Source organism: Rhinatrema bivittatum, chromosome 3 (genome assembly GCF_901001135.1).
Source record: "Rhinatrema bivittatum chromosome 3, aRhiBiv1.1, whole genome shotgun sequence".
Classification (NCBI taxonomy): Eukaryota; Metazoa; Chordata; class Amphibia; order Gymnophiona; family Rhinatrematidae; genus Rhinatrema; species Rhinatrema bivittatum.
Window position 1 is genome coordinate 221,387,960 of NC_042617.1, and position 24,183 is coordinate 221,412,142.

The 24,183-nt window shown below is 45.3% G+C and overlaps 1 protein-coding gene across 1 annotated transcript in view; it reads left to right on the top strand.

The window, feature by feature from the left end:
- TCTE3 (t-complex-associated-testis-expressed 3) overlaps positions 1 to 24,183 on the top strand; it is a 231,029-nt gene that overhangs the window by 135,818 nt on the left and 71,028 nt on the right. The window contains exon 3 of the mRNA XM_029594217.1: positions 3,043 to 3,201. Within this exon, the coding sequence (XP_029450077.1) occupies positions 3,043 to 3,201 (159 nt within the window). The remainder of the gene's footprint in view (positions 1 to 3,042; positions 3,202 to 24,183) is intronic.

The window sequence follows — 24,183 nt, forward strand, 5'->3', positions numbered from 1 at the left end:
AAGTTACGTCCATCTACTTTATACTCAAGGTCTGGCCACTGCTTCTCTTCAAGTCCACCTTAGCGCGATAGCAGCTTACCACACTCCTCTCAACAGGGAATCAATAGCCTGTGATACTCTTATTACAACCCCCCTTATGGAAACCACCAGTACCATGGGATGTCAACCCAGTTCTGGAACAACTCATGTTACCACCTTTCGAACCAATGGACAGCTGCCATCTTCAATACCTGTCCTGGAAGGTACTGTTTTTAGTCGCCCTTACATCTGCAAGGCAAATCAGTGAATTTCATGCATTAGTATACTACACACATTATCTTGAATTCTACCACGACAAGGTGTCACTATGTACACATCCTAATTTCCTTCCAAAAGTAGTCTCCACTTTTCACTTGAATCAGACCATGACCTTGCCAACTTTCCATCCCAAACCACACACAAATGACAGCGAGCGGCGCCTTCATACATTGGACTGCAAACATGCACTTGCATATTATAAGAAACGAACTCAGTCTCCCAACAGACATTCACAACTTTTCCTCTCATTCAATCCAAATGCTCCAGAACTTCCTGTTTCTAAATGAACTTTATCATCCTGGATTTCCAACTGCATACATTTCTGCTACCAAAAACATTCTGAAACATTATCCTCCACACCCAAAGCCCATCAGGTGCGAGCGATGGCTGCCTCCGTCACACATCTTCACAATGTCCCTATCTCAGATATCCGTAAAGCAGCCACTTGGTCATCACTGCACACTTTCACATCTCATTATTGTTTAGACAAACAAGCCAAAGACGATGCAGTGATGGGGCGGATAATCGTAACCAAGAGCACTTCTACTTGAACTTACTTATAGGAACTGTCCCGCCTATTACATAATATTGAGCGTTCAATTACATCTAAATACTCACATAAACTACATGCTCAATACTTCAGCTGGTGACTCCAGACAGCATGGCTAATTCAGCTGCTTATCTATGGGGAAAAAAGTAAGTCTGCTTACTGTAAACGGTGTTTTTCGTAGATAGCAGATGAATTAGCCATGCTGACCTGCCCACCTCCCCGGACAGCTCGGCATTGCATTTCATCTTGCTTTGACACGGACTGAGGAGCCTCGAGGAGGCACGGCTGATATGCAGGGAGGAACACCTCACCAAAAGACTTTGGGTGATCTTAGAGAGCTCCGCCACCTAATGGCACAGAGGACGTACCCAGACAGCAAGGCTAATTCATCTGTTATCTATGGAAAACACCGTTTACGGTAAGCAAACTTGCTTTTCCAAAGAGGTGTAACTTTACAAAAATGAATATGGCACATACTCTGCCAATTAAGAACATTAGATTTGCCATACTGGGTCAGACCAAAAGAATATCATGCCCATTATTCTGTTTCCCATATTGCCCAATCCAGATCACAAGTACCTAGCAGAATCCCAAAAGGTCAATATTCCATGATGCATATTCCAGGATAAGCAGTGGATTTTCCCTAAGTCCATCTTAATAGTTTATGGACTTTTCTTCCAGGAACTTGTCTAAACCTTTTTAAGCCCAGCTACACTAACAGCTTTTACCACATCTTCTGGCAATGAATTCTAGAGTTTAATTATGCGCTGAGTAAAAAAATATTTTCTCCTATTTGTCTTAAATGTATTACTAAGTAACTTCATCGCGTATCCCCTAGTCTTTCACTTTTTGAAAGTGTAAACAACTGATTTGTGTTTACCTATTCCACTCCATTCCTCTTTTTATAAACCTCTATCATATCTTCCCTCAGCTGAAGAGCCCTAACTTTTTTTTCCCCTTTCCTCATAAGGGAATAGTTTAATCCCTTTTTATCATTTTGGTCACACTTCTCTGTATCTTTTCTAATTCTATAATCTATATCTAATTCTATATCTTTTTTCTATATCTATATCTAATTCTATATCTATATCTAATTCTATATCTATATCTAATATCTAATTCTATATCTATATCTAATTCTATATCTTTTTTGTGATATGATGACCAGAATCGCACACAATACTCGAGGTGCAGTCGCACTGTGGAGCAATACAGAAGTATTTATTTATTTATTTATTGTTAACTTTTATATACCGACATTCCTGTATAAAATACAAATCACACCGGTTTACAATAAAACATAACTTCGCCTGTGAGCATTACATAGAACAATCAACAAATTATACTAAAAAGCATATATTACCTTTGTCAGAAATGTAAAACAATTATAAAGAAGAAATTGTTAACAATAGATAAAAGATAACAAGGGGAATATTTAAAACTAGGGGATGCACGAAGGGGTGCACAAAGAGGAGTGCCCCTTTGTCACGCCCCTATGGCGTGCGGCGCCTGCTGGCTTGGCGCTTTTAATGGATCAGTTCCATAAGCGATGATGTCGGGGGGGGGCGGGTCCTTCAGACCTTTTATTCTTTTCAAATTCATCTCTTCCCAGTTTCAGCGCTGCTTTTTTTCTTTTTTTCAATTTTTTTTGTCTTATGTATGATATTCTCTTTTATTCTCCAATCCTTTTCTAATAATTCTTAGTATTCTATTTGCTTTCTTGGCCACTGTTGCATATTGAGCAGAGGATTTCAACATATCCTCGATGATACCTAGATCCTTTTCCTGGGTGGGGACTCTTATTGTGGAACCTTGCATTATGTAGCTGTATTTTCGGTTGCTCTTCCCTGCGTGCATCACTTTGCCTGAGTATTTTCAAAAATAACTTATACATGTAAGCTCTCTTTGAAAATACATAATAAAATCTGTGTGTATATTGTTTAAAAATTATTCACCTATTGCTTTCCTCAACCTAACTCTACCCACTGGAACACCTACAAAATGCATGAGTAAAAGTAAATGCATGATTGATATATGCATGTAATTTCACTTTTGTAGAGGGTGGGCAATTATGTCCATTTCTGCAAGTAAAACAACATTTTACCCATGGAAATGCTTTTCATTGTTGCTCCTCCCATGTTATAATTTGAAAATGATTTCTTCTGAAGATAAAATTTTTTTTTTTTATTCTTTAGGATAAAGTTAATGGACTCAAGTACGACCCAGAGATTTGCAAAGCCCTAGCACTTTCCTTGTCAGCTGACATGTTAGTTGCTGTGAAGAAAATGGACTTTGACCGTTATAAGTATATAGTGAGGGTAATATTGATTGAGAAGACTGGTCAGGGGATACATGTGAGTAGATAATTCTGGTCACACAGTTTTTGTATGAATAATGAACTGAAAGTTGCATTACAGCATTATAAAATTAATTAGAGAATTGGACCTGCCCAATTAGTCACTTGTAGGTCAGATGGATATATGAACCCTCGTAAATAAGGCTATTTGACATGCAAGATACCACTCTATTACTACTTTTTGTCTTTTCTATAGCAATACTAGATATGCAGTGTATGTAGAGATACAAATAATAGAGAATTCTTGATCTGTGGAATTTACAATCTAGTTAAAATACACAATTAAAACAAATTGAAGCTTTAACACATTTTTTATTATGGTAAATATGTTTTACAAATTGTTATTGTTTGGGGGCTAACAGACCTAGATGGCCCAAATAGTGAAAAATGCTATTGGCTAGTTAGTACTGAGGCAAAGTTAGCTATTCCTTTTATTTGTTTGTTTGTTTGTTTCTGTAGTTCTAACTCTTAGACCTCCATTACTAGAGATGTGAATCGTGTCCTCGATCGTCTTAACGATCGATTTCGGCTGGGAGGGGGAGGGAATCGTATTGTTGCCGTTTGGGTTTTAAAAATATCGTGAAAAATCGTTAAAATCGTGAGCCAACCCCCTAAAACCCACCCCGACCCTTTAAATTAAATCCCCCACCCTCCCGGACCCCCCCCATGCTTTAAATTACCTGGGGATCCAGCGGTGGTCCAGAACGGCGGCGGTCCGGAACGGCCCCCTCAATTGAATCCTTTTGTCTTCAGCCGGCGCCATTTTGCAAAATGGCCGCGGCCATAGACAAAAACGATTCGACGCAGGAGGTCGTTCCGGACCCCCGCTGGACTTTTGGCAAGTCTTGTGGGGGTCAGGAGGCCCCCCCCAAGCTGGCCAAAAGTTTCTGGGAGTCCAGCGGGGTTCAGGAAGCGATTTCTTGCCGCGAATCGTTTTCCGTACGGAAAATGGCGCCGGCAGGAGATCGACTGCAGGAGGTCGTTCAGCGGTGGTCCGGAACCCCCGCTGAATGACCTCCTGCAGTCGATCTCCTGCCGGCGCCATTTTCCGTACGGAAAACGATTCGCGGCAAGAAATCGCTTCCTGAACCCCGCTGGACTCCCAGAAACTTTTGGCCAGCTTGGGGGGGCCTCCTGACCCCCACAAGACTTGCCAAAAGTCCAGCGGGGGTCCGGAACGATCTCCTGCGTCGAATCGTTTTTGTCTATGGCCGCCGCCATTTTGCGGCGGCCATTTTGCAAAATGGCGCCGGCTGAAGACAAAAGGATTCAATTGAGGGGGCCGTTCCGGACCGCCGCCGTTCTGGACCACCGCTGGATCCCCAGGTAATTTAAAGCATTTGTGGGGGGTTCGGGAGGGTTGGGGATTTAATTTAAAGGGTCGGGGGTGGGTTTTAGGGGGTTTTAGTGTGCCGGTTTTCCTGCCCTCCCCCTTCCCCCGATTTACGATTTTTTAACGATAAATCGGGGGAATTGGTATTGTATCGTGGCCCCATCGATTTTTGACGATTTAAAATATATCGGACGATATTTTAAATCGTCAAAAAACGATTCACATCCCTATCCATTACCAATGCTACAATAGTTCACATTGATGGTATATAAACATGTGATTCTGTTTACTCTAACAGGTCAATTTTCAAAGAAGTTAACATGTAAGCGTAACATACTTTTGTAGCAATTTTCAAAAGCCATTTACTAGTGTAAAGTGCACTTATACTTGTAAAACCTATTAATTCAATGGCATATACTGTAGCAATTTTCAAAAGCCCACTTAAATGAGTAAAGTACATTTACACTTGTAAAACCCAGTTTTAAACATGTAAATGCTTTTGCAAATCAGGCCCTAAGAGATCCAAGAACCCCTTTCAGAAGGGAGCTCTAGCCACACCCCAGCATGTTTACAAAGGGAACCTAATTTCTGTCCAGCATTTAATTGTCAGATTTGTATAGAGCTTACTTCTATTGAAACCTTCCATCAAGCTTCCCCCTGTATGACAGGATATCAGCTTGGTTTTAACTCAGCTGATAAAAGTCCTTTTTGAGTCTCTAGATTCTTGAAGCTCAAATTCCTTAAGTGGAAGGTCACTTTTTATATGGAGCTTAAGCATTCATAGTCAATAAGCTTAAGGCCTTAGTAACTTTATACCAAAAGTCATAATAGGGTGGTGCTTGGCCATCCTCAGTTCCTGCCTAAAGTGATTGGATTTTTACCTTAATCAGTCTGTCGTTCTTCCACTGTGCTTATGTAAGCCACATGCCAAGAACAGTGAATCTGTAATTTACATATATCTGGAGCGGACTAAGACTTATAAAAAGTTCACCCAGCTTTTTGTTTTGTTTGATCTGAACAAATTGGGCATTGCAGTGACAGAGAACACTATTTTTAATTGAGTAATTGGATAATTACATCTGTTTGCAGAATAGAGCCCATTTTTGGTTGGTTTCCCTGCTGTTTGCTTGTTCTCAGAGAACAGAAACAAGCTATCCATTTCATAAGAACATAAGAAATGGAGGGAGTGGAGAGAAGCACTAACCTAATTACACTAACCTACTGGTTAGTGGGCTATAAACCAGGTTTCAAATACCACTGCTACTTCTAGGGACCTTGGGCATATGATTTCATCCTCCATTGCCTCAGGTACAAATTTAGGTTTGGATTAATGAAGCTGCGATATTTTATTGGAGGGGCCAAAGGGGAGCGGTCCTGCAATATTTTGCCCCTCTCTGACAAAATATCATGGCCATATTGCTGTGTTCTTTTGTCTCGCAGAAAAAGTCCATGAGACAAAACAATGTGGAAGGGGGCTGTGGCAAAACGCGATGGCAGAACCCAGTGCATAAGGCTGCCATTGCTTTATAGAGTGATATAGCCCAATACAGCACACCCCTTTAAAGAATCAAAAAAGTCACCAGGGGTCTTATTAGGGCACCACCCCCAGCCATGCCTACCCTGGGACCTCCACATGAGGCAGCCCTTGAAAAGAAAAAAAGGAAAAAAAATGTAGAACATTGCCGTATGACGACGACACCCCCCCCCCCCCCCCCCTCCGGCTACCCTCCTCCTGATGCGCTTATACTTTCTCCGAAATAGTGACTCCCCTCGCCTTTCCTTAAAAATCTAGGCCAATAGGGCCCATCACCCTCCACCTCCAATTGTAAAAAAAATCTTTGGTGACCTAGTGGCCACCTCACCCCAGATTCCTACAGACCATATCTACAAATGTAGAGGACCAAAGGCAGCCCCTAGCCCTGGGCCCGGTTGGTTCCATTTTCCAAAATGATGCCGACCAGTCCTTGCCCCTATTATGTGAGAGGGGCAAGGTTCATGGAACTGGGCCAAAACCGTGTGGCCATGATCCAGTTCCCAGACCTTGACCCTGTCATGTGACAAAGTTAAAGTCTGGTCGGCGCCAGTTTGGAAAATGGTGCTAACTGAGTTAGGATGTGCTCTAGGTCCTCTACATTTGCAGATATGGCAAATTAAAGGTTTAAGGGCGAGGGACTATTTGGCCACCAATGATTTTTTTTTTCAAAGGTTGGGGGTCAGGGGACTGAGGGAGCATCCTACAAGCCGAATGATTTTTATGGAAAGAGGTCACTATTAGGGAGGGGAAATGGGCAGGGGGGTCACCATTGCATGCAGCACTGTTCTAAATTCTTTTTTTTTTTTTTTTTTGTGGAGTTGCCTAAATTGGTGACCCTGGCATGAACAGGGGGGGTGAGGAGGTGTCTAATAAGACCCCTGGCAACTTTTTTGATTATTTTAGGGGGGATGCTGTATTGGGTCACAGGACCCTATTGGTACCTGCATTAAAGTCTCTGTGCTCCAATGGTAGATTTTACATAAGTGTAGATAAAATAATATGGCTGACAGATTTCTAAATCAGCTCTGTTGTTTTATTTACATAGGATTCAGTATGCATGACCCAAGTAGCTTATTGTAATAGGGTTGGGTGTCTGGCTTGATAAGTCTCCCCATAATTTGTGTGCTCACTGGGGACAGGAAAATACCTACACTACCTGAATGTAATCTGCTTTGAAGTGCCTGCAAAGCAGATTATAAATTAAATTAAAAATAAATCTATGCCATACTGAGTCATACCAAAGGTTCATCAATCTCAGCATCCTTTCTCCGATACTGTCCAATCCAGATCACAAATACCTGGATTTCAAAGAATAGGTCTAAATCGTCTTGCTCATAGCCAGGGATAAGCAGTAGCTTTCCCAGGTCTACATGGCTAATGTGTAATGAATGTTTCTCCCAGGAACTTGTCTGGACCCTTTTTAAGCCCAGGTACACTAACTGCTTTCACCACATCCTCTGGCAACAAATTCCACAATTTAATTGGGCATTGAGTGAAAAAAATACTTTATCCCAGGACAAGCAGGATGCTAGTCCTCACATATGGGTGACGTCATTGACGGAGCCCTATTGGGGAAAACTTTCTGTCAAAGTTTCTAGAAACTTTTGACTGGCACTTTGAGCCCACTGAGCATGCCCAGCATGCCATGATATTCTCAGCCATGGGGGTCTCCCTTCAGTCTTCATTTTGTCCGCGCTGTTTTTGGCATCACGGAGCAGGAGGCTGTGTGAGTTTTCTCACATACTTTCTGACTAAAAATCAGATTTCAAAACAATTCTCTCCCATATTGGGGTCTCCCGCGTTACCACTGGCCGGTGAGTAATTTTTGTCTCATTCTCACTCTTTTGAGTAAAATTATTTCTCACAGGACAAGCAGGATGGTAGTCCTCACATATAGGTGACATCACAGGATGGAGCCCAATCACGGAACACTTTTGTCAAAGTTTCTAGAACTTTGATTGGCCCCTACTGGGCATGCCCAGCATGGCACTAACCCTGCAGCCAGCAGGGGCCCCTCTTCAGTCTTCTTTTTTCTGCACAGCAGTAGCTACGCGGTTAAGGAGCTCTGCAAGGATTCCTGACAGGAATTTTCCTCACGGAATAATTTAAAGTTAAATTGCCCCACAGGGGTCCCTCCGTTAACGTTTTTCAGTCCGCGGTACTCCGGTAAGTTTTTACCCATTTTCCATCGATTACCGTCGAGTTTGGCCCTGCCTACTGGCCATCGACCGTACCGCGGCTCGTTTTTTCTGTGGCCATGGCGTCGGGGTTCCGTTGGTGTCCAGACTGTACTCGTACCATGTCCATTACAGACCCGCATAAAGTCTGTGTAATGTGTCTTGGACAAGAGCACGATGTCTTGACCTGCACCAAATGTGCCCTAATGACACCAAAAGGTCCCAAGGTCAGAATGGAGAAGATGGGACTTCTCTTCCATGCTCAAACCCCAACTCCGTCCATTGCATCGACATCATCGGAACCGGCACCGTCAAGGTAGCGCCAGCTTCGTCCACCGACCGGTGACCGCCCGGCGTTGATCACTTCCCGGCCTTCGACACCCTCTTCTCCCCCTCAGGACCGAGGGGATCGTAAGGAGAAACATCGCCATCGGCACCGAAAGTCTTGGACCATCGAGGCATCGAAACCATCGACTTCGCTATCGTCCGAGCTGCCACCAAAGAAACCCCATCCAGAAAAGGCACCGACCTTTTCGGCAACCGGGTCACCGAGGCAATCCTCACCCGGCAGGGCGTCGGGAACTGCGACTCCGCCTTTAACGGTGGTCCCTCCAGCTATACCTCTGCCTCCTTCTTCTGTTCCGAAGCCAGGGCTGCTTGCTCCAGGTCTACGAGAAGAACTGGACCGGATGGTTCAGGAGGCCATCGACAAGGTGATGCATCAACTCCAGGTTCCCCCGGCACCGATATCGGTACCGATAGTGGAACCGAGCACCGACCCAATTCCAGCAGCATTGGCACCACTGCTATCGAGGATGGAAGCACTTATTGCCGTTTTTCCACCGGTGGATCCCGGGTCACCGATGGCTCCGGTGCCCTCCCCGTTGACTTTATTATCGGGAGGAGAAACACCATTCCGCATCCCTCCTTCAGGAGTTCTGCCTCAGCCATCGAGATCGATACGATACCCTCATAGGCACCATCGAGCCATCCCCAAGCACTATCAATACCGAGTGCTTCCATTCGGCCTAGCATCTGCACCACGAGTCTTTACAAAATGCTTCGTCATAGTTGCCACCTTCCTCAGGACTCAGGGTAGACGTGGACACGTTATCTGGACGACTGGTTAATCAGGGCTCCGACTCAGCAATCCGCTTTGTCATCCCTACATCTCACCTTACACATTCTAATTTCACTCGGATTTCTCGTCAATTACAACAAATCCTCCTTAGTCCCATCTCAAACCTTATCGTTCATTGGGGCAGACTTGGACACCTTACAGGCAAAGGCTTTCCTGCCTCAACAACGAGCCCTCACTCTCGTGTCTCTGGTCACATGGCGTCCTCAGTTCAGGTCACACCAATGGCCCGCCTGGCCATGAGAGTCATGCAGTGGACTCTAAGGTCGCAATGGACACAGTCCCTTCAGCCTCTGTTGACCATTGTCCCCGTCACCGACTCACTCCATCTGTCTCTCGCCTGGTGGACAAATCACATCAATCTTCTACAGGGCTTACCCTTTCAGGCGCCAAACCCTCAAATAACTCTAACCACCGATGCTTCCAACTTCGGATGGGGAACCCATGTGGCCGATCTCCAGACACAAGGTTCTTGGTCTCCAGAGGAAGCCAAGCACCAAATAAATTTCCTGGAGCTTCGAGCAATAAGAAACACTCTCAGAGTATCTCAGGATCGCCTGTCCAATCAAGTCATCCTGATCAGACGGACAACCAGGTAGCCATGTGGTACATCAACAAGCAGGGAGGGACAGGATCCTACCTTCTGTGACAGGAAGCTGCACAGATATGGACGGAGGCCCTCTCCCACTCAATGTACCTCAGGGCCACCTACTTGCCAGGAGTGGACAACTTGTTGGCAGACAAGTTGAGTCGCAATTTCCAACCGTACGAGTGGTCTCTAAACCCCTTAGTAGCAAACTCCATCTTCCTACAATGGGTTTATCCTCAAATAGACCTCTTTGCGTCACCCCAGAATCGCAAAGTCAACAGTTTCTGCTCTCTCACTCGCAGCCACAATTATCCACCAAGAGACGCGTTCTCCCTATCATGGTCAACCACTCTCCTATCTGCATTCCCTCCACTTCCACTTCTCTCGAAGACTCTCGTGAAGTTACGTCAGGACAAGGGAACCATGATCCTGATAGCACTCCACTGGCCCCGCCAAGTGCGGTTTCCAATCCTTCAGGATCTTTCCATTCGCAGGCACATTCCTCTGGGAACAGACCCGCTTCTAATAACTTAGAACGATGGGTGCCTTCGCCACCCCAAACTTCATGCCCTGTTCCTGACAACATGGATGTTGAAAGGTTAATCCTTCAGCTGCTTAACCTTTCTGATCCAGTCTCCCATGTCTTGATTGCTTCACGGAAGCCTTCCACGAGAAAATCGTATTCCTACAAATGGAACAGGTTCACATCATGGTGCTCTTCTCAGGCCCTTGATCCTTTTACCTGTCCCATCCCGAAGTTTCTAGACTACCTCTGGCACTTGTCAGAGTCAGGTCTTCAAACTTCCTCCATAGAATGCATGTCAGTGCGGTAGCCGCCTTCCATCAAGGTATCGGGGATGTCCCTATCTCAGTGCAACCCCTTCTTGAAGGGCTTGCTTCACCTCAAGCCTCCACTGCATCCTCCGGCCCCTTCTTGGGACCTCAACCTGGTTTTGGGTCGGCTCATGAAACTACCATTTGAGCCTCTCCAATCCTGTGAACTTCACTTTCTCACATGGAAAGTGATCTTCCTTTTGGCAATCACTTCGGCTCGCAGAGTTAGTGAGTTACAGGCCCTAGTTACCTATCCGCCTTACACTAAACTTATGCAAGACCGGGCGGTACTTTGCACTCACCCTAAATTCTTACCTAAGGTAGTATCAGAGTTTCATCTCAATCAATCCATTATCCCAGGACAAGCAGGATGCTAGTCCTCACACATGGGTGACATCACTACAGAGCCCTATTGCGGGAAAACTTTCTGTCAAAGTTTCTAGAAACTTTTGACTGGCACTGTGAGGCCACTGAGCATGCCCAACATGCCATGATATTCTCTGCCACAGGGGTCTCTCTCTCTAGTCTTCATTTTTCCGTGCTGCTGAAAGCATCACGTAGCAAGGAGCCCTGTGAGTTTCTCACAGACTTACTGACTAGAAAGTCATTGATTTTTTTCAACATATTTTTCTCCCATATGGGATTTCTCTCACATTTCCACTGGCCAGTGAGAAATCATAGTCTCGTTTTTATTTTAAGTAAAAACTCTCTCTCAGAATTTTTCCCCTCTTTTCATCGATGGCTGTCGGGAAAAGATGGCTTCAGGATTTAAAAAATGTCCGGTATGTAATCGGACGATGTCTATAACAGATCCACACCTTGAGAGTGTTCTCTGTTTGGGAGATAAACACGATGTCTCATCCTGCCCCCAATGTGCAGAGATGACTCCCAAAGGAAGAAAACTTCGACAGGAGAAGATGGAACATCTCTTCCACCTTCAGCTTCTTCCTTCTCCTTCAACATCGACGAAATCGTCCCTGGCAGGAGTTTCAAAAAATGTTTTACTGAAAAAACGTCTGGAGGGATCGGGAGATCAAGCATCACCATCGACTTCGACATCGATGAGGTCAGTAGTTGAGCATAGGCCTAAACATCAACATCGACACACACCGACTCTAGCGTCAACCCTCTCCCCGGAGGAACCGACAGCTAAGTGGCAGAAACCTCAGGAAACTGCGATACCAGCGGTGCCGGGGCCTACACCATCATCAATTGAACCTCCACAGGGATCTGTGCAGGTAATATCAATGCCTACACCGCCACCGCATACAGCTGCTCTGACCACACCAGCTGTATCGCAGGAATTGTCTAATTTTATAAGACAAGCGGTGATCCAGGCACTGAAAGAACAGACACCTATTCCGGCGACGATGCCGGTGGCGTCACCGATGCCGGTGTCAACACCGATGTCGGTTCTTGAACCGATGCAGATACCTTCGCCGATGCTGGTGATTCCGCCAACACCGGTTACCATACCGATGTCAACGACTTTGTCGATACCGATGCTGATGTCACTAATTACATCGATGCCGGTACCTAAACTGATGACAACTGCGGTGACATCGATGCGACCACTGAAGTCAACAACACTATCTTCGGTTCTAACAGTCACCATCGATGCCAACCTTGCTTGGGGATCCAGGAGATTCAGAATTGGCACTATATCAGCTGTTAATGAAAAAATGTCATAAACTGCTCGATTCTCTTCCCTCAAATCCACTGGAAGAACAACCTGAGGAACCACCTATTGATGATCCATTACCAGGACCTATAGGGATTCCTCGACCACCTGCAACTGCCAAAACCTTTCCTCAAGCCCAAGATCCATATGATACTTGGAGCGATATGCAGACACCTCATCTGAAGCTTTTATTTCTGATCCATCCTCACCAGATCCAAGGAAAAAATCTCCTCCAGAAGATTTCTCATTCACATCTTTCGTACAGGAAATGGCTGACACCATACCATTCACTTTGGTCACAGAGCAAGATACCAGACAGCAAACATTGGAGGTGCTTCAATTTGTAGACCCTCCAAAGCAAGTGGTAGCTATACCAGTTCATGATGTTCTGCTGGATTTGCAACATCGCATTTGGGAACATCCATGCTCAGTGCCAGCTGTTAACAAATGAATGGACAGTACAAATTTGGTGCAGTCTACCTCTGGCTACCAAAAATCACAGCTACCTCACCAGTCAGTAGTGGTAGAGTCTGCGCAAAAGAAGTCCAAGAGGATTAGACCACATTCCTCAAATCCCCCAGGTAAAGATCACAGATTTTTAGATTCTCTGGGGCGGAAGGTCTACCAAGGGGCCATGTTAAATTCTAGGATATCTTCATATCAACTTTACATGACCCAATATCAAGAAATTTGTGGAAGCAAATGCAAGAATTTATTCCATCTCTTCCATCACAATATCAAGAAGCAGCCCAAGCCATCATCCAAAAAGGACTGGAGACAGGCAAACATGAAGTACGTGCAGCCTATGATGGGTTCGAGACAGCTTCCAGAGTGGCTGCATCAGGGATCAGTGTCAGGCGTTGGGCATGGCTTAAAGCCTCGGACCTCAGGCCTAAAGTCCAGGATAAATTAGTAGATCTCCCATCCCTGGGAGATCACCTCTTTGGATCCAAAGTACAGGATGCAGTTACGAAGTTAAAAGAGCATACGGAAACCCTGAGACAGCTTTCCTCAATCTCACAGGATCCACCTACGCACTCAGTTCGTAGGCCTCAAAGAAAAGATACTAGAAGACCATTCTATAGGCAAAGACGGTACTACCCTCCTACATCTAGAACCAGGTCTTCAGACTACAACATAGGCCTCAGCCCAGACAACCTAGGGTGGCTAGGCCTCAACCAACGCCACAGACAGGACCTGCTGCTGGCTTTTGAAGACACTCCCAGAGAACACAGCCACCTCTCCAATCCTCAGCCACAACTTCTGGTAGGAGGTCGAGTATCCTCTTTTTACAACAATTGGGTTCAAATAACATCAGACCAATGGGTGCTTGCAATAATATCTCGAGGTTACCAACTCAATTTCCTCTCATTTCCAGTAGATTCTCCTCCGAGATCTCTCTCTCTCTCAACGTGAATCACACAATCCAATTGCAAGCAGAATTATCCACCCTACTGAGAGCCAGGGCTGTAGAGCCAGTACCCCGGACTCAGCAGGGCAGAGGATTCTATTCACGGTATTTCCTCATTCCAAAGAAAACCGGAGGCCTACGTCCCATCCTAGACCTCCGAAATCTCAACAAATTTCTGAAGAAAGAAAAGTTCAGGATGGTTTCTCTAGGCACCATGCTTCCACTTCTTCAAACAGGAGATTGGCTTTGTTCTCTGGATCTTCAAGACGCTTACGCTCACATTCCAATATTCTATCCTCATCGCAAGTACTTGCGCTTCATGGTGGGGCATCAACATTTCCAGTACAGAGTACTACCATTTGGATTTGCCTCTGCTCCCAGAGTATTCACCAAATGTCTGGCAGTAATAGCAGCATACTTGTACAAGGAAAGTGTCCATGTATTTCCCTATTTAGACGACTGGCTCATCAGAAGTCAATCTCAACACGGAGCTCTGGCTTCTCTCAGTCGAACAATTACTCTACTTCATTCAATGAGTTTTCTCATCAATTATCAAAAGTCCCATCTCACTCCATCTCACCTACTTCAATTCATTGGAGCAGAATTGAACACCATCCTCTCAAAGGCCTTTCTACCCAAGGATCGGGCAGAGGCACTTTCCCTTTTGGCAAATTCCATTTACTCAACGAAACAAGCAACAGCTCATCAGTTTCTAACCTTGCTAGGCCACATGGCCTCCACAGTTCATGTCACTCCTATGGCAAGGCTAGCCATAAGAGTAACCCAATGGATTTTAAGATCACAATGAACCCAAGCCATTCAACCACTATACTCTCCAATTCAAGTAACCCACCGGCTACGTTCCTCTCTTCTTTGGTGGGTGAACAAGGACATTTTGCCCAAGGGCCTACCCTTCCAACAACCAGTCCCACAAATAACGCTAATTACACCTTGGGTTGGGGAGCTCACATACACAACCTCCAAACCCAAGGTACTTGGACAAGACTCGAAGCAACATTTCAAATCAAATTTCTGGAGCTTCGAGCTATACGTTATGCTCTGCATGCGTTCAAGGACTGCCTTTCATACAAGCCTCTTCGCATCCAAACGGACAACATAGTTGCCATGAGGTACATCAACAAACAAGGAGGTACGGGCTTGTATCTCCTTTGTCAAGAAGCTGCACAGATTTGGGGCTGGGCCCTGAACCACTCAATGTTCCTCCGGGCCACTTATCTGGCAGGCATTCACAATGTAGGAGCGGATCGACTCAGTCGTCACTTCCAACCACACGAATGGTCCCTGGATCCCTCAGTAGTGACCAGGATATTTCAGCGTTGGGGGCAACCAACAATAGATCTCTTTGTGTCACATCTGAATCACAAAGTGGACAAATTCTGTTCTCTACACAAACAGAAGAACCAGCCAGCCAAGGACGCCTTTGCTCGCCCTTGGAACTCAGGCCTTCTATATGCGTATCCTCCAATACCGCTCATAACCAAAACTCTAGTGAAGCTACAACAGGACAGGGGGACCATGATTCTCATAGCTCCGTATTGGCCTCGACAAGTATAGTTTCCCACACTTCTAGACCTCTCAGTCAGGGATCCAATTCGTCTGGGAGTAGCTCCGACTCTCATAACTCAGAATCAGGGTCGGTTGCGCCACCCCAACCTTCAATCCCTATCCCTGTCAGCATGGATGTTGAAAGCTAGATCTTACAACCACTCAATCTCTCAACCAATGTATCTCAAGTGCTTATAGCTTCACGAAAACCTTCAACACGAAAGAACTATTCTTCGAAATGGAAAAGGTTTCCTTTGTGGTGCAGGAAAAAGAATATTGATCCTTTCACCTGCCCCACAACTTCTTTACTAGACTACTTATACCATCTTTCAGACTCTGGTCTCCAGAATTCATCTGTAAGAGTACATTTAAGTGCAATCTCAGCTTACCATAACAAGATGAGAGATGCCCCAATATCCATACAACCTCTTGTCAGCAGGTTTATAAGAGGTTTAACTCAACTTAAACCACCAATTCAGCCGCCAGTCACAGAATGGGACCTGAATCTGGTCTTAACAAGGCTCATGAGTTCTCCTTTTGAACCCATGACTTCCTGTGATCTTAAATTTCTCACATGGAAGACTGTCTTCCTCATAGCCGTAGCCATAGCCATAGTCAGATATTTCACTTCAATATAAAGCCAGCATAGCTCTCTGCTTCAACAGCAGGGAGGAAGTTTGACACTTCACACATATCCAGCATAGTCCTCTGCTTCAACGGCAGGGGGGCAAGACTGATACTTCACTTTCAATACGTAGCCAGCATGGCTCTCTGCTTCAACGACAGGGGAGAATGAAGAAAGGTTGAGCTATATTCAGGCAACAATCAACAAGGACTGAATTACACAGTCTGAGTAAACAGATAAGCATGGGTGTAGCTTGCTTATTGCGGTGGTTAATACCCCTAACTTAATTAAGCTATTTCACTTAGATGCAGTTCCAACACTGCTCTCTACATTAATGGTGGGGGTGGAAGGGAAATAGAATAAAAAAAGGTTACTAAGAGCCAAGATAAACAGATAAGTATGAGAGAGAAATAAAAAGTGTGAAAGCTTGCTGGGCAGACTGGATGGGCCGTTTGGTCTTCTTCTGCTGTCATTTCTATGTATGTTTCTATGTTACATCAGCTAGAAGGGTTAGTGAGTTACAAACACTTGTCACGTACTCACCCTATACAAAATTCCTACATGACAGAGTGGTTCTCCGTACCCATCCAAAATTCCTTCCCAAAGTGGTTACGGATTTCCACTTGAACCAATCCATTGTTTTACCCACATTATTTCCAAGGTCTCAGTCTCACCAAGGGGAACGGGCCTTACATACCTTGGACTGTAAGCATGCACTGGCCTTTTACTTAAACCGCACTGCAGTCCACAGGAAATCCACACAACTCTTTGTATCTTATGATCCAAACAAACCAAGTAAAGCAGTGGGTAAACATACTCTATCCAATTGGCTAGCAGATTGCATACAGTTTTGCTATGAAAAAGCAGGCCTTCCTCTCCAAGGGCGAGTAAAGGCGCATTCAGTAAGAGCAATGTCAACCTCAGTAGCACACTATCGTTCAGTGCCAATTCTTGACATATGTAAAGCAGCAACATGGAGTTCTCTTCACAACTTTGCAGCTCATTACTGTTTGGACAAACAAGGGCAACAAGTTCTTAAAGAACTTGTTTCCAGTTTAACCCCAACTCCTTCTACATCCAATCTACTGTGATCTTCGGCTGCCTCATTTTCACCAACAATACTTCAATGTTGCTTCACTACAAAATGACTCAGCCTATAACTTGCTAATCACCCATATGTGAGGTCTAGCATCCTGTTTGTCCTGGGATAAAGCAAAATTGCTTACCTTGTAATAGGTGTTATCTCAGGACAGCAGGATGTAGTCCTCATGAAACCCACCCGCCACCCCGCGGAGTTGGGTCTTATACCTTTATTATTTTATTTTTGCTAAAGCATATTGCTACATATGAGACTAGAGAGAGACCCCTGTGGCAGAGAATATCATGGCATGCTGGGCATGCTCAGTGGCCTCACAGGGCCAGTCAAAAGTTTCTAGAAACTTTGACAGAAAGATTTCCCGCACTAGAGCTCCATCAGTGACGTCACCCATATGCTGTCCTGGGATAACACCTATTACAAGGTAAGCAATTTTGCTTTATACTACCTACCTTCTTTCCCAGGCCCCATTCCAATCCAGGAGAACAGGCTCTGCATACCCTTGACTGCAAACGGGCTCTAGCGTTCTACCTAGACCGTACAGCTGCCCACAGGAAGAGCACTCAATTATTTGTGTCTTTCCATCCTAACGAATTAGGGCAGCCTGTGGGTAAGCAGACTCTCTCCTCCTGGCTAGCGGACTACATATCCTTTTGCTATCAGAAGCGGGCATTCCACTCCAGGACCGTGTTAAAGCGCACACTGTGAGGTGGTGACTTCAGTAGCACACCTACGATCTGTGCCGCTTCCTGACATTTGCAGGGCTGCCACTTGGAGTTCTCTCCATACCTTTATAGCTCACTATTGCTTAGACAAAGCCGGAAGACAAGATTCCATCTTCTGCCAGTCTGTCTTGCATAACCTATTTACGACGTGACATACCAACACCCTTCCGCCTGCCCGGTGGGGTTCAGGATGCCCTGTACCAAATTCCGCCCCACTTGTTGTGCCTGTTGCATGCCTTTGGCTACATTTGGTGCATGTTCGGACATCCTCAGCTCGGTACTCACCCATATGTGAGGACTACCATCCTGCTTGTCTTGTGAGAAAGCAAAATGTTGCTTACCTGTAACAGGTGTTCTCACAGGACAGCAAGATGTTAGTCCTCACGAAACCTGCCCGCCACCCCGCGGTGTTGGGTTTGTTTTATTATTTTATTTTTCGACACTACCTGTAGCTTTTACATAAGACTGAAGAGGGACCCCTGCTGGCTGCAGGGTTAGTGCCATGCTGGGCATGCCCAGTAGGGGCCAGTCAAAGTTCTAGAAACTTTGACAAAAGTGTTCCGTGATTGGGCTCCATCCTGTGATGTCACCCATATGTGAGGACTAACATCCTGCTGTCTTGTGAGAACACCTATTACAGGTAAGCAACATTTTGCTTTTTCTTCTCATTTTCATCAACGGCTGTCGAGGGAAATATGGCCAGGGGATTTAAAAAATGTCCCAGGTATAATCGGACCATGTCCATTACAGATCCACACCTCGAGTATTTTCTTTGTTTTGGTCAAACACACGATGTAACATCTTGTCCAAAGTGTGCCAAAATGACCGCGAAGGGTCGAAAGACCTGACAAGAAAAGATGGAACACTTGTTCCATCTACAACTGTTACCTTCTCCATCGACGTCCACTCAATCATCTCCAGCTGGAGTTTCAAAACATCTAATTCTCAAAAAACGTCATCCGGAAGGTTCGGGGGATCGTTCATTGCCGACCCCATCCGTCACATCAAAGTCAGCGGCGGAACATCGACCGAAGCATCGACATCGCCATCCATCGATCCCGGAAGCTCTACTCTCCCCAGAGAAATTGACCGCCAAATGGCATTACCTTCAGGATATTCCGAGGCCTTCGATGCTGAGGCGTTCACCTCCTCTCCATGTACTGACCATCGAACCTCCACAGGGCCCTGTGGAAGGACCGACAACACCTCCACCGCCACACGTGTAGCTGCTCTGCCTGCACTAGCTATCACGGAGGAATTGACCGGATTTATCCGTCAAGCGGTACTGCAAGCATTACAGGATCATCGACCATCGATGCCGATGCCGGTACCAATACCGAAGCCGCTGCCTACCGGTACCAAAGCATCCGCCGACACCGATGCCTTTACCATCGCCGATACCCGGACCAAGACTGGATCCAGTTCCGACAATACTGATGCCAGTGCCTGGGGCCCCAGGAGAACCTGAATTAGCGTTATTTCAACTTCTCATGGATAAATTCGATGCGATCGTATGTGCTCTACCACCAAAATAGATTCCATCCAAACCACATGAAGAAGTCCCTGGACGGACACCGTTTGATGATCCACAGCCAGGACCTTCAGGACTTTTTCGACCACCGCGGTCTTCTCCCACTTCTCCTTGTAGAGAAGACCCATATGATTCCTGGGAGGACAAGCATACGGATACTTCCTCCAAGAGTTTTATGTTTGACCCTTCTCCTCCGGAAGGTAGGAAGAAATCCCCACAAGAGGACTTGTCCTTTACTAATTTTGTTAAGGACATGGCAGACACAATACCATTTAACTTGGTATCTGAAGAGGACACAAGACAGCAAACTTTGTAAGTTCTATAGTTCGTGGACCCTCCAAAAGAGGTCCTGGCCATTAGGGATGTGAATCGTTTTTCAACGATTAAAATTATTGTCCGATAATTTTAATATCGTCTTAAATCGTTATAGAACACAATACAATAGAAATTCTAACAATTTATCGTTAAAAATCGTTAAATCGTGTTAGTGCGCACTTAACTAACTAACTAACTAACTAACAGAAAATGATACAAATTGACACTTTCCAGGTCACTGAAGGTCAGTTAGGAATGAATATGTATTCCTATTGGCTGGCTGCCCTCTTATCTATTGATGTTACCAAGGTTCCCACTGAGGTGATGGTTGGGGGGATGGGAAATGGAACTGGAAACTCACGAACACCAACAGAAAATGATACAAATTGTTGACACTTCCCAGGTCAGTAAAGGTCACTTAGGAATGAATATGTATTCCTATTGGCTGGATGTGCTCTTATCTATTGATGTTACCAAGGTTCCCAGTGAGGTAATGGTTGGGGGGATGTGAAATGGAAACAGTTGGAAGCTTGACAAAAAAAGTGTGACTAGAACTTGTTTCTTTATTATTTTTGTTAGCAGGCACGTGAAATGCTAGTGCATGTTGAATTTGCCAATCACTGTGCATTTTAGAAAGGTGGTCCTGGCTGGAACTACACAGTTCAAATATATTATGTGGTAATTGATTGTTGGTAAGTGTATTTTTTAAGTAGCCACACTGGCTACCAGTATGTTTAATTTTCCTCCTACTTAACTCACTAGCTCAGCTTTATAAGAAGGGCTTCTCTGTTTGTGTGTTGCTTTTGTTTGATGTGTGGAGAGTAGAAACATCAGATCTTTATTCAATCTACTACAGTCATCTATTATATTAACCTACTCAATTTTTTTTAAATGATTTATTATATCACTGAATTAATAATTAATTATTATTAGGTGGTGGTGTCTGACTAGGCTTAGGCTATTAGCCTAGTGTAACTGGTGAGGCTAGTGGCATTTTAGCAGAATTATAATTTATTTTTATTAGTACTGCAGCATTAATATATTCAAGCCTAGGTAGGCAGGCAGTGCACCACTCCAGCAGTCACATCATTGCTTCCTGTGCATTGCATTATGCGCACACATTGATTCCAGCTTGGGGAAAAGGCAGGTCTCCTTTACTGCACACACTGACTCCAGCTTGGGGATAAGGCAGGTCTCTAGAGATGTGAATCTCCATTTGAGCAAAATGGCGGCGCAAAATGGCGCAAAAAAAGCTTCAGTATCATTTGATCAGTGCATGTGAATCACTCTTCCTTGTTATGAGTAAGACCCTGGTGGTGCCCATTTATAAGTTCAGAATTTCTTGTAAATGTAACAGTTTTTGCTGTAGATTTTGTGCTCTATTAGATTCAAGATATAATAAGCTGGTTTTCAGCTCAGCAGTGTTAGAATTCTGCTTTAAAATCAATACTAATGTGACAGACTGGAAACTCATTGTTTGAAAATTCTGTATCTGCATTTGCACTTACAGTTGTGTCTGTCCCTTGTGACATGGAGCCATCTGGTGCCCTACTATATAAAGTTTAAATTGGGCCTTGCGTGATTAGCATAAAGAAAAATAACTTTTAAAGCAATAGGGCTGAGCATGATACCATAATAATGGTGGTATCTCAGTTCTCAGGCAGAGGTAACTTCTGAAGGGATCAGTCATTAGTAGCACAGAGGTCTATATTCAAAAGCATTTAGCTGCATAACTCAGAAGTTATCCAGCTCAATGAAGATTTGGCCACTATACATACGGCTATGGCCGGCGCCATTTTCCGTACAGAAAAATGATTCGCGGCAGGAGATCGCTCCCGGACTCCCGCTGGACCCCCAGGGACTTTTGGCCAGCTTGGAGGGGCCTCCTGACCCCCACAAGACTTGCCAAAAGTCCAGCGGGGGTCCGGAACGACCTCCTGCAGTCGAATTCAACATGCACTAGCATTTCACGTACCTGCTAACAAAAATAATAAAGAAACAAGTTCTAGTCACACTTTTTTTGTCAAGCTTCCAACTGTTTCCATTTCACATCCCCCCAACCATTACCTCAGTGGGAACCTTGGTAACATCAATAGATAAGAGCACAGCCAGCCAATAGGAATACATATTCATTCCTAAGTGACCTTTACTGACCTGGGAAGTGTCAACAATTTGTATCATTTTCCGTTGGTGTTCGTGAGTTTCCAGTTCCATTTCCCATCCCCCCAACCATCACCTCAGTGGGAACCTTGGTAACATCAATAGATAAGAGGGCAGCCAGCCAATAGGAATACATATTCATTCCTAACTGACCTTCAGTGACCTGGAAAGTGTCAATTTGTATCATTTTCTGTTAGTGCGCACTAACGGGAGTTAGTGCGCACTAACACGATTTAACGATTTTTAACGATAAATCGTTAGAATTTCTATTGTATTGTGTTCTATAACGATTTAAGACGATATTAAAATTATCGGACGATAATTTTAATCGTTGAAAAACGATTCACATCCCTAGTATATAGCTTTGTCTAGAACCAAGAACGAGAAGGTCTCTGTGTGCATTGACCAGGTGTGAAGTTGGATAGGAACCATGGATCGGGTGACTTCACCTGGTAATGGCTCGTCATGGATGGAAGACAATAACAGTGGCGTCAGTATCTGGTTGGTGGGAATTTGTAGGTGATCCACGAGTTGTTTAAGTATAAAGTTACCGCCAGCCCTGGAATCTACCAGCGCTAATGTGTGAAACTCCAGGGTGTCCGAGTTAATAGAGACAGGTAGTGTTTGTGGAGGAGATGGTGCTGTTAGACCTAGGAGGAGTTCTCCAGCGGCTCCTAGGCCTGGGAGTTTTCCGGGCAGAAGGGTACCGTATGGCCCAGTTGGCCGCACTACAAGCAGAGGCGTGATATTTGTCGACGACACTTCTCCTTCGCGGATAGATGACTGTGACCCATTTGCATTGGTTCATCCTCAATGATACTGGGTGTAGGAGCAGTCTAGATGGTAGGTGTTGGACGGATGCGAGGAACACCCGATGATACTTTCTTGGCTCCTTTAGCCTCGTGTGATCGCTCACGTATCCTATGATCAATGCGACCAGCGAGGTCAATAAGGGAGTCCAAAGCCTCAGGGAGTTCTCGTGCAGCTAATTCATCCTTGATGCGTGAACTTAACCCTTCAAGGAATATGGCACGCAGACAGTCCAGGTACCAGTGTAATTCTGAGGAAAGAGTCTTGAACTCAATGACATACTTGGTCAGCAACCGGGTACCTTGTTGTAAATGCAGGAGTGTGGATCCAGCGATGGTCTTGCAACTGGGGTCATCAAATACTGACCCGGCAGGTCGTTGAGTATCGGGTCCATCTGTTCCCAAAGGGGTGATGTACAGGCCAAAGCCTTTCTGTCCAGGAGAGACAGGATGAATGTAGTTTTGGCAGTTACATCAGAAAAACATGCAGGTCGTAAGGCAAAGTGCATGTTGCATAGATTCAGAAAACTCCTACAGGACAAGGGGTCACCTGCAAAATGAGGAGGTGCCAACAAGAGCACTGAAGTCCGGAACAGAGACGCATGTGAAGCAGGAGTAGGCTTGGCAGGCATTGAGGCAGAATCCAGCCAATTACTTAACTGGTTTATGGCATTAGCCAAAGTCTCTAATACCTTTTGCTGCTTTGTAATATGTTGGGCCAGGCCAGGGATGGCCTGAATCGCCAAGACCTGTGCCAGGTCCAGGACTTGGCAATCTGTAGGGTTTGTGGGCCCCTGGGAATGATGGAACCACCCACAGGGAGGAGCCCTATGAGTCTCACTGTCAGGAGGCAAGGTCTTGGCAGACGTCAGACACACCTGTGGAATAGAGTATTTTATTAGAGTGAGAGAGAGACACTACCCAAGGAGCGGGCAGTGCAGGAGAAGACTGTCTGTGTGATGGGGTATACCCAGAGGGAATACCTCAGTAGTAGCAATCCGGTAATGGTCCGCAGAGCGGGGTACACTGGAGAGTAGAAGTAATCCAAAGAGTCAAAGTACTCACAGCAAGATGCGTTCCAGAAGTAGCCCTGGGATACGGGGTAGAACGATAGTCCAAGGCAGAAGACCCTCCGAGGAGCGGATAGCCAGAGACAAGGAAGGGCCCCTGAGGAGCGGGTACAAAGAGGGTCTCACGCCGAGGTAGAAGCTGGAACAGAAGTCCATAGAGTGTGGTGCGGAATCAGCAATGAGGGAACTCGTTGCCAAGTCGTCAGTGGTCAGGTTCAGTCGGCTTAAGTATCCAGGAGTGGAGACGTCCTAGGGGGACGCCCCTGAGGTTCCTGTCAAGATGTGCTTAAGACTGACCTGTGTTCGCATGCCTATGTGATCCCGGAGGCAAGATGGTGGTCGGCAGCGCCCACACCATCCCAGGGAAGCCAGGCAGGTCGGCGGTA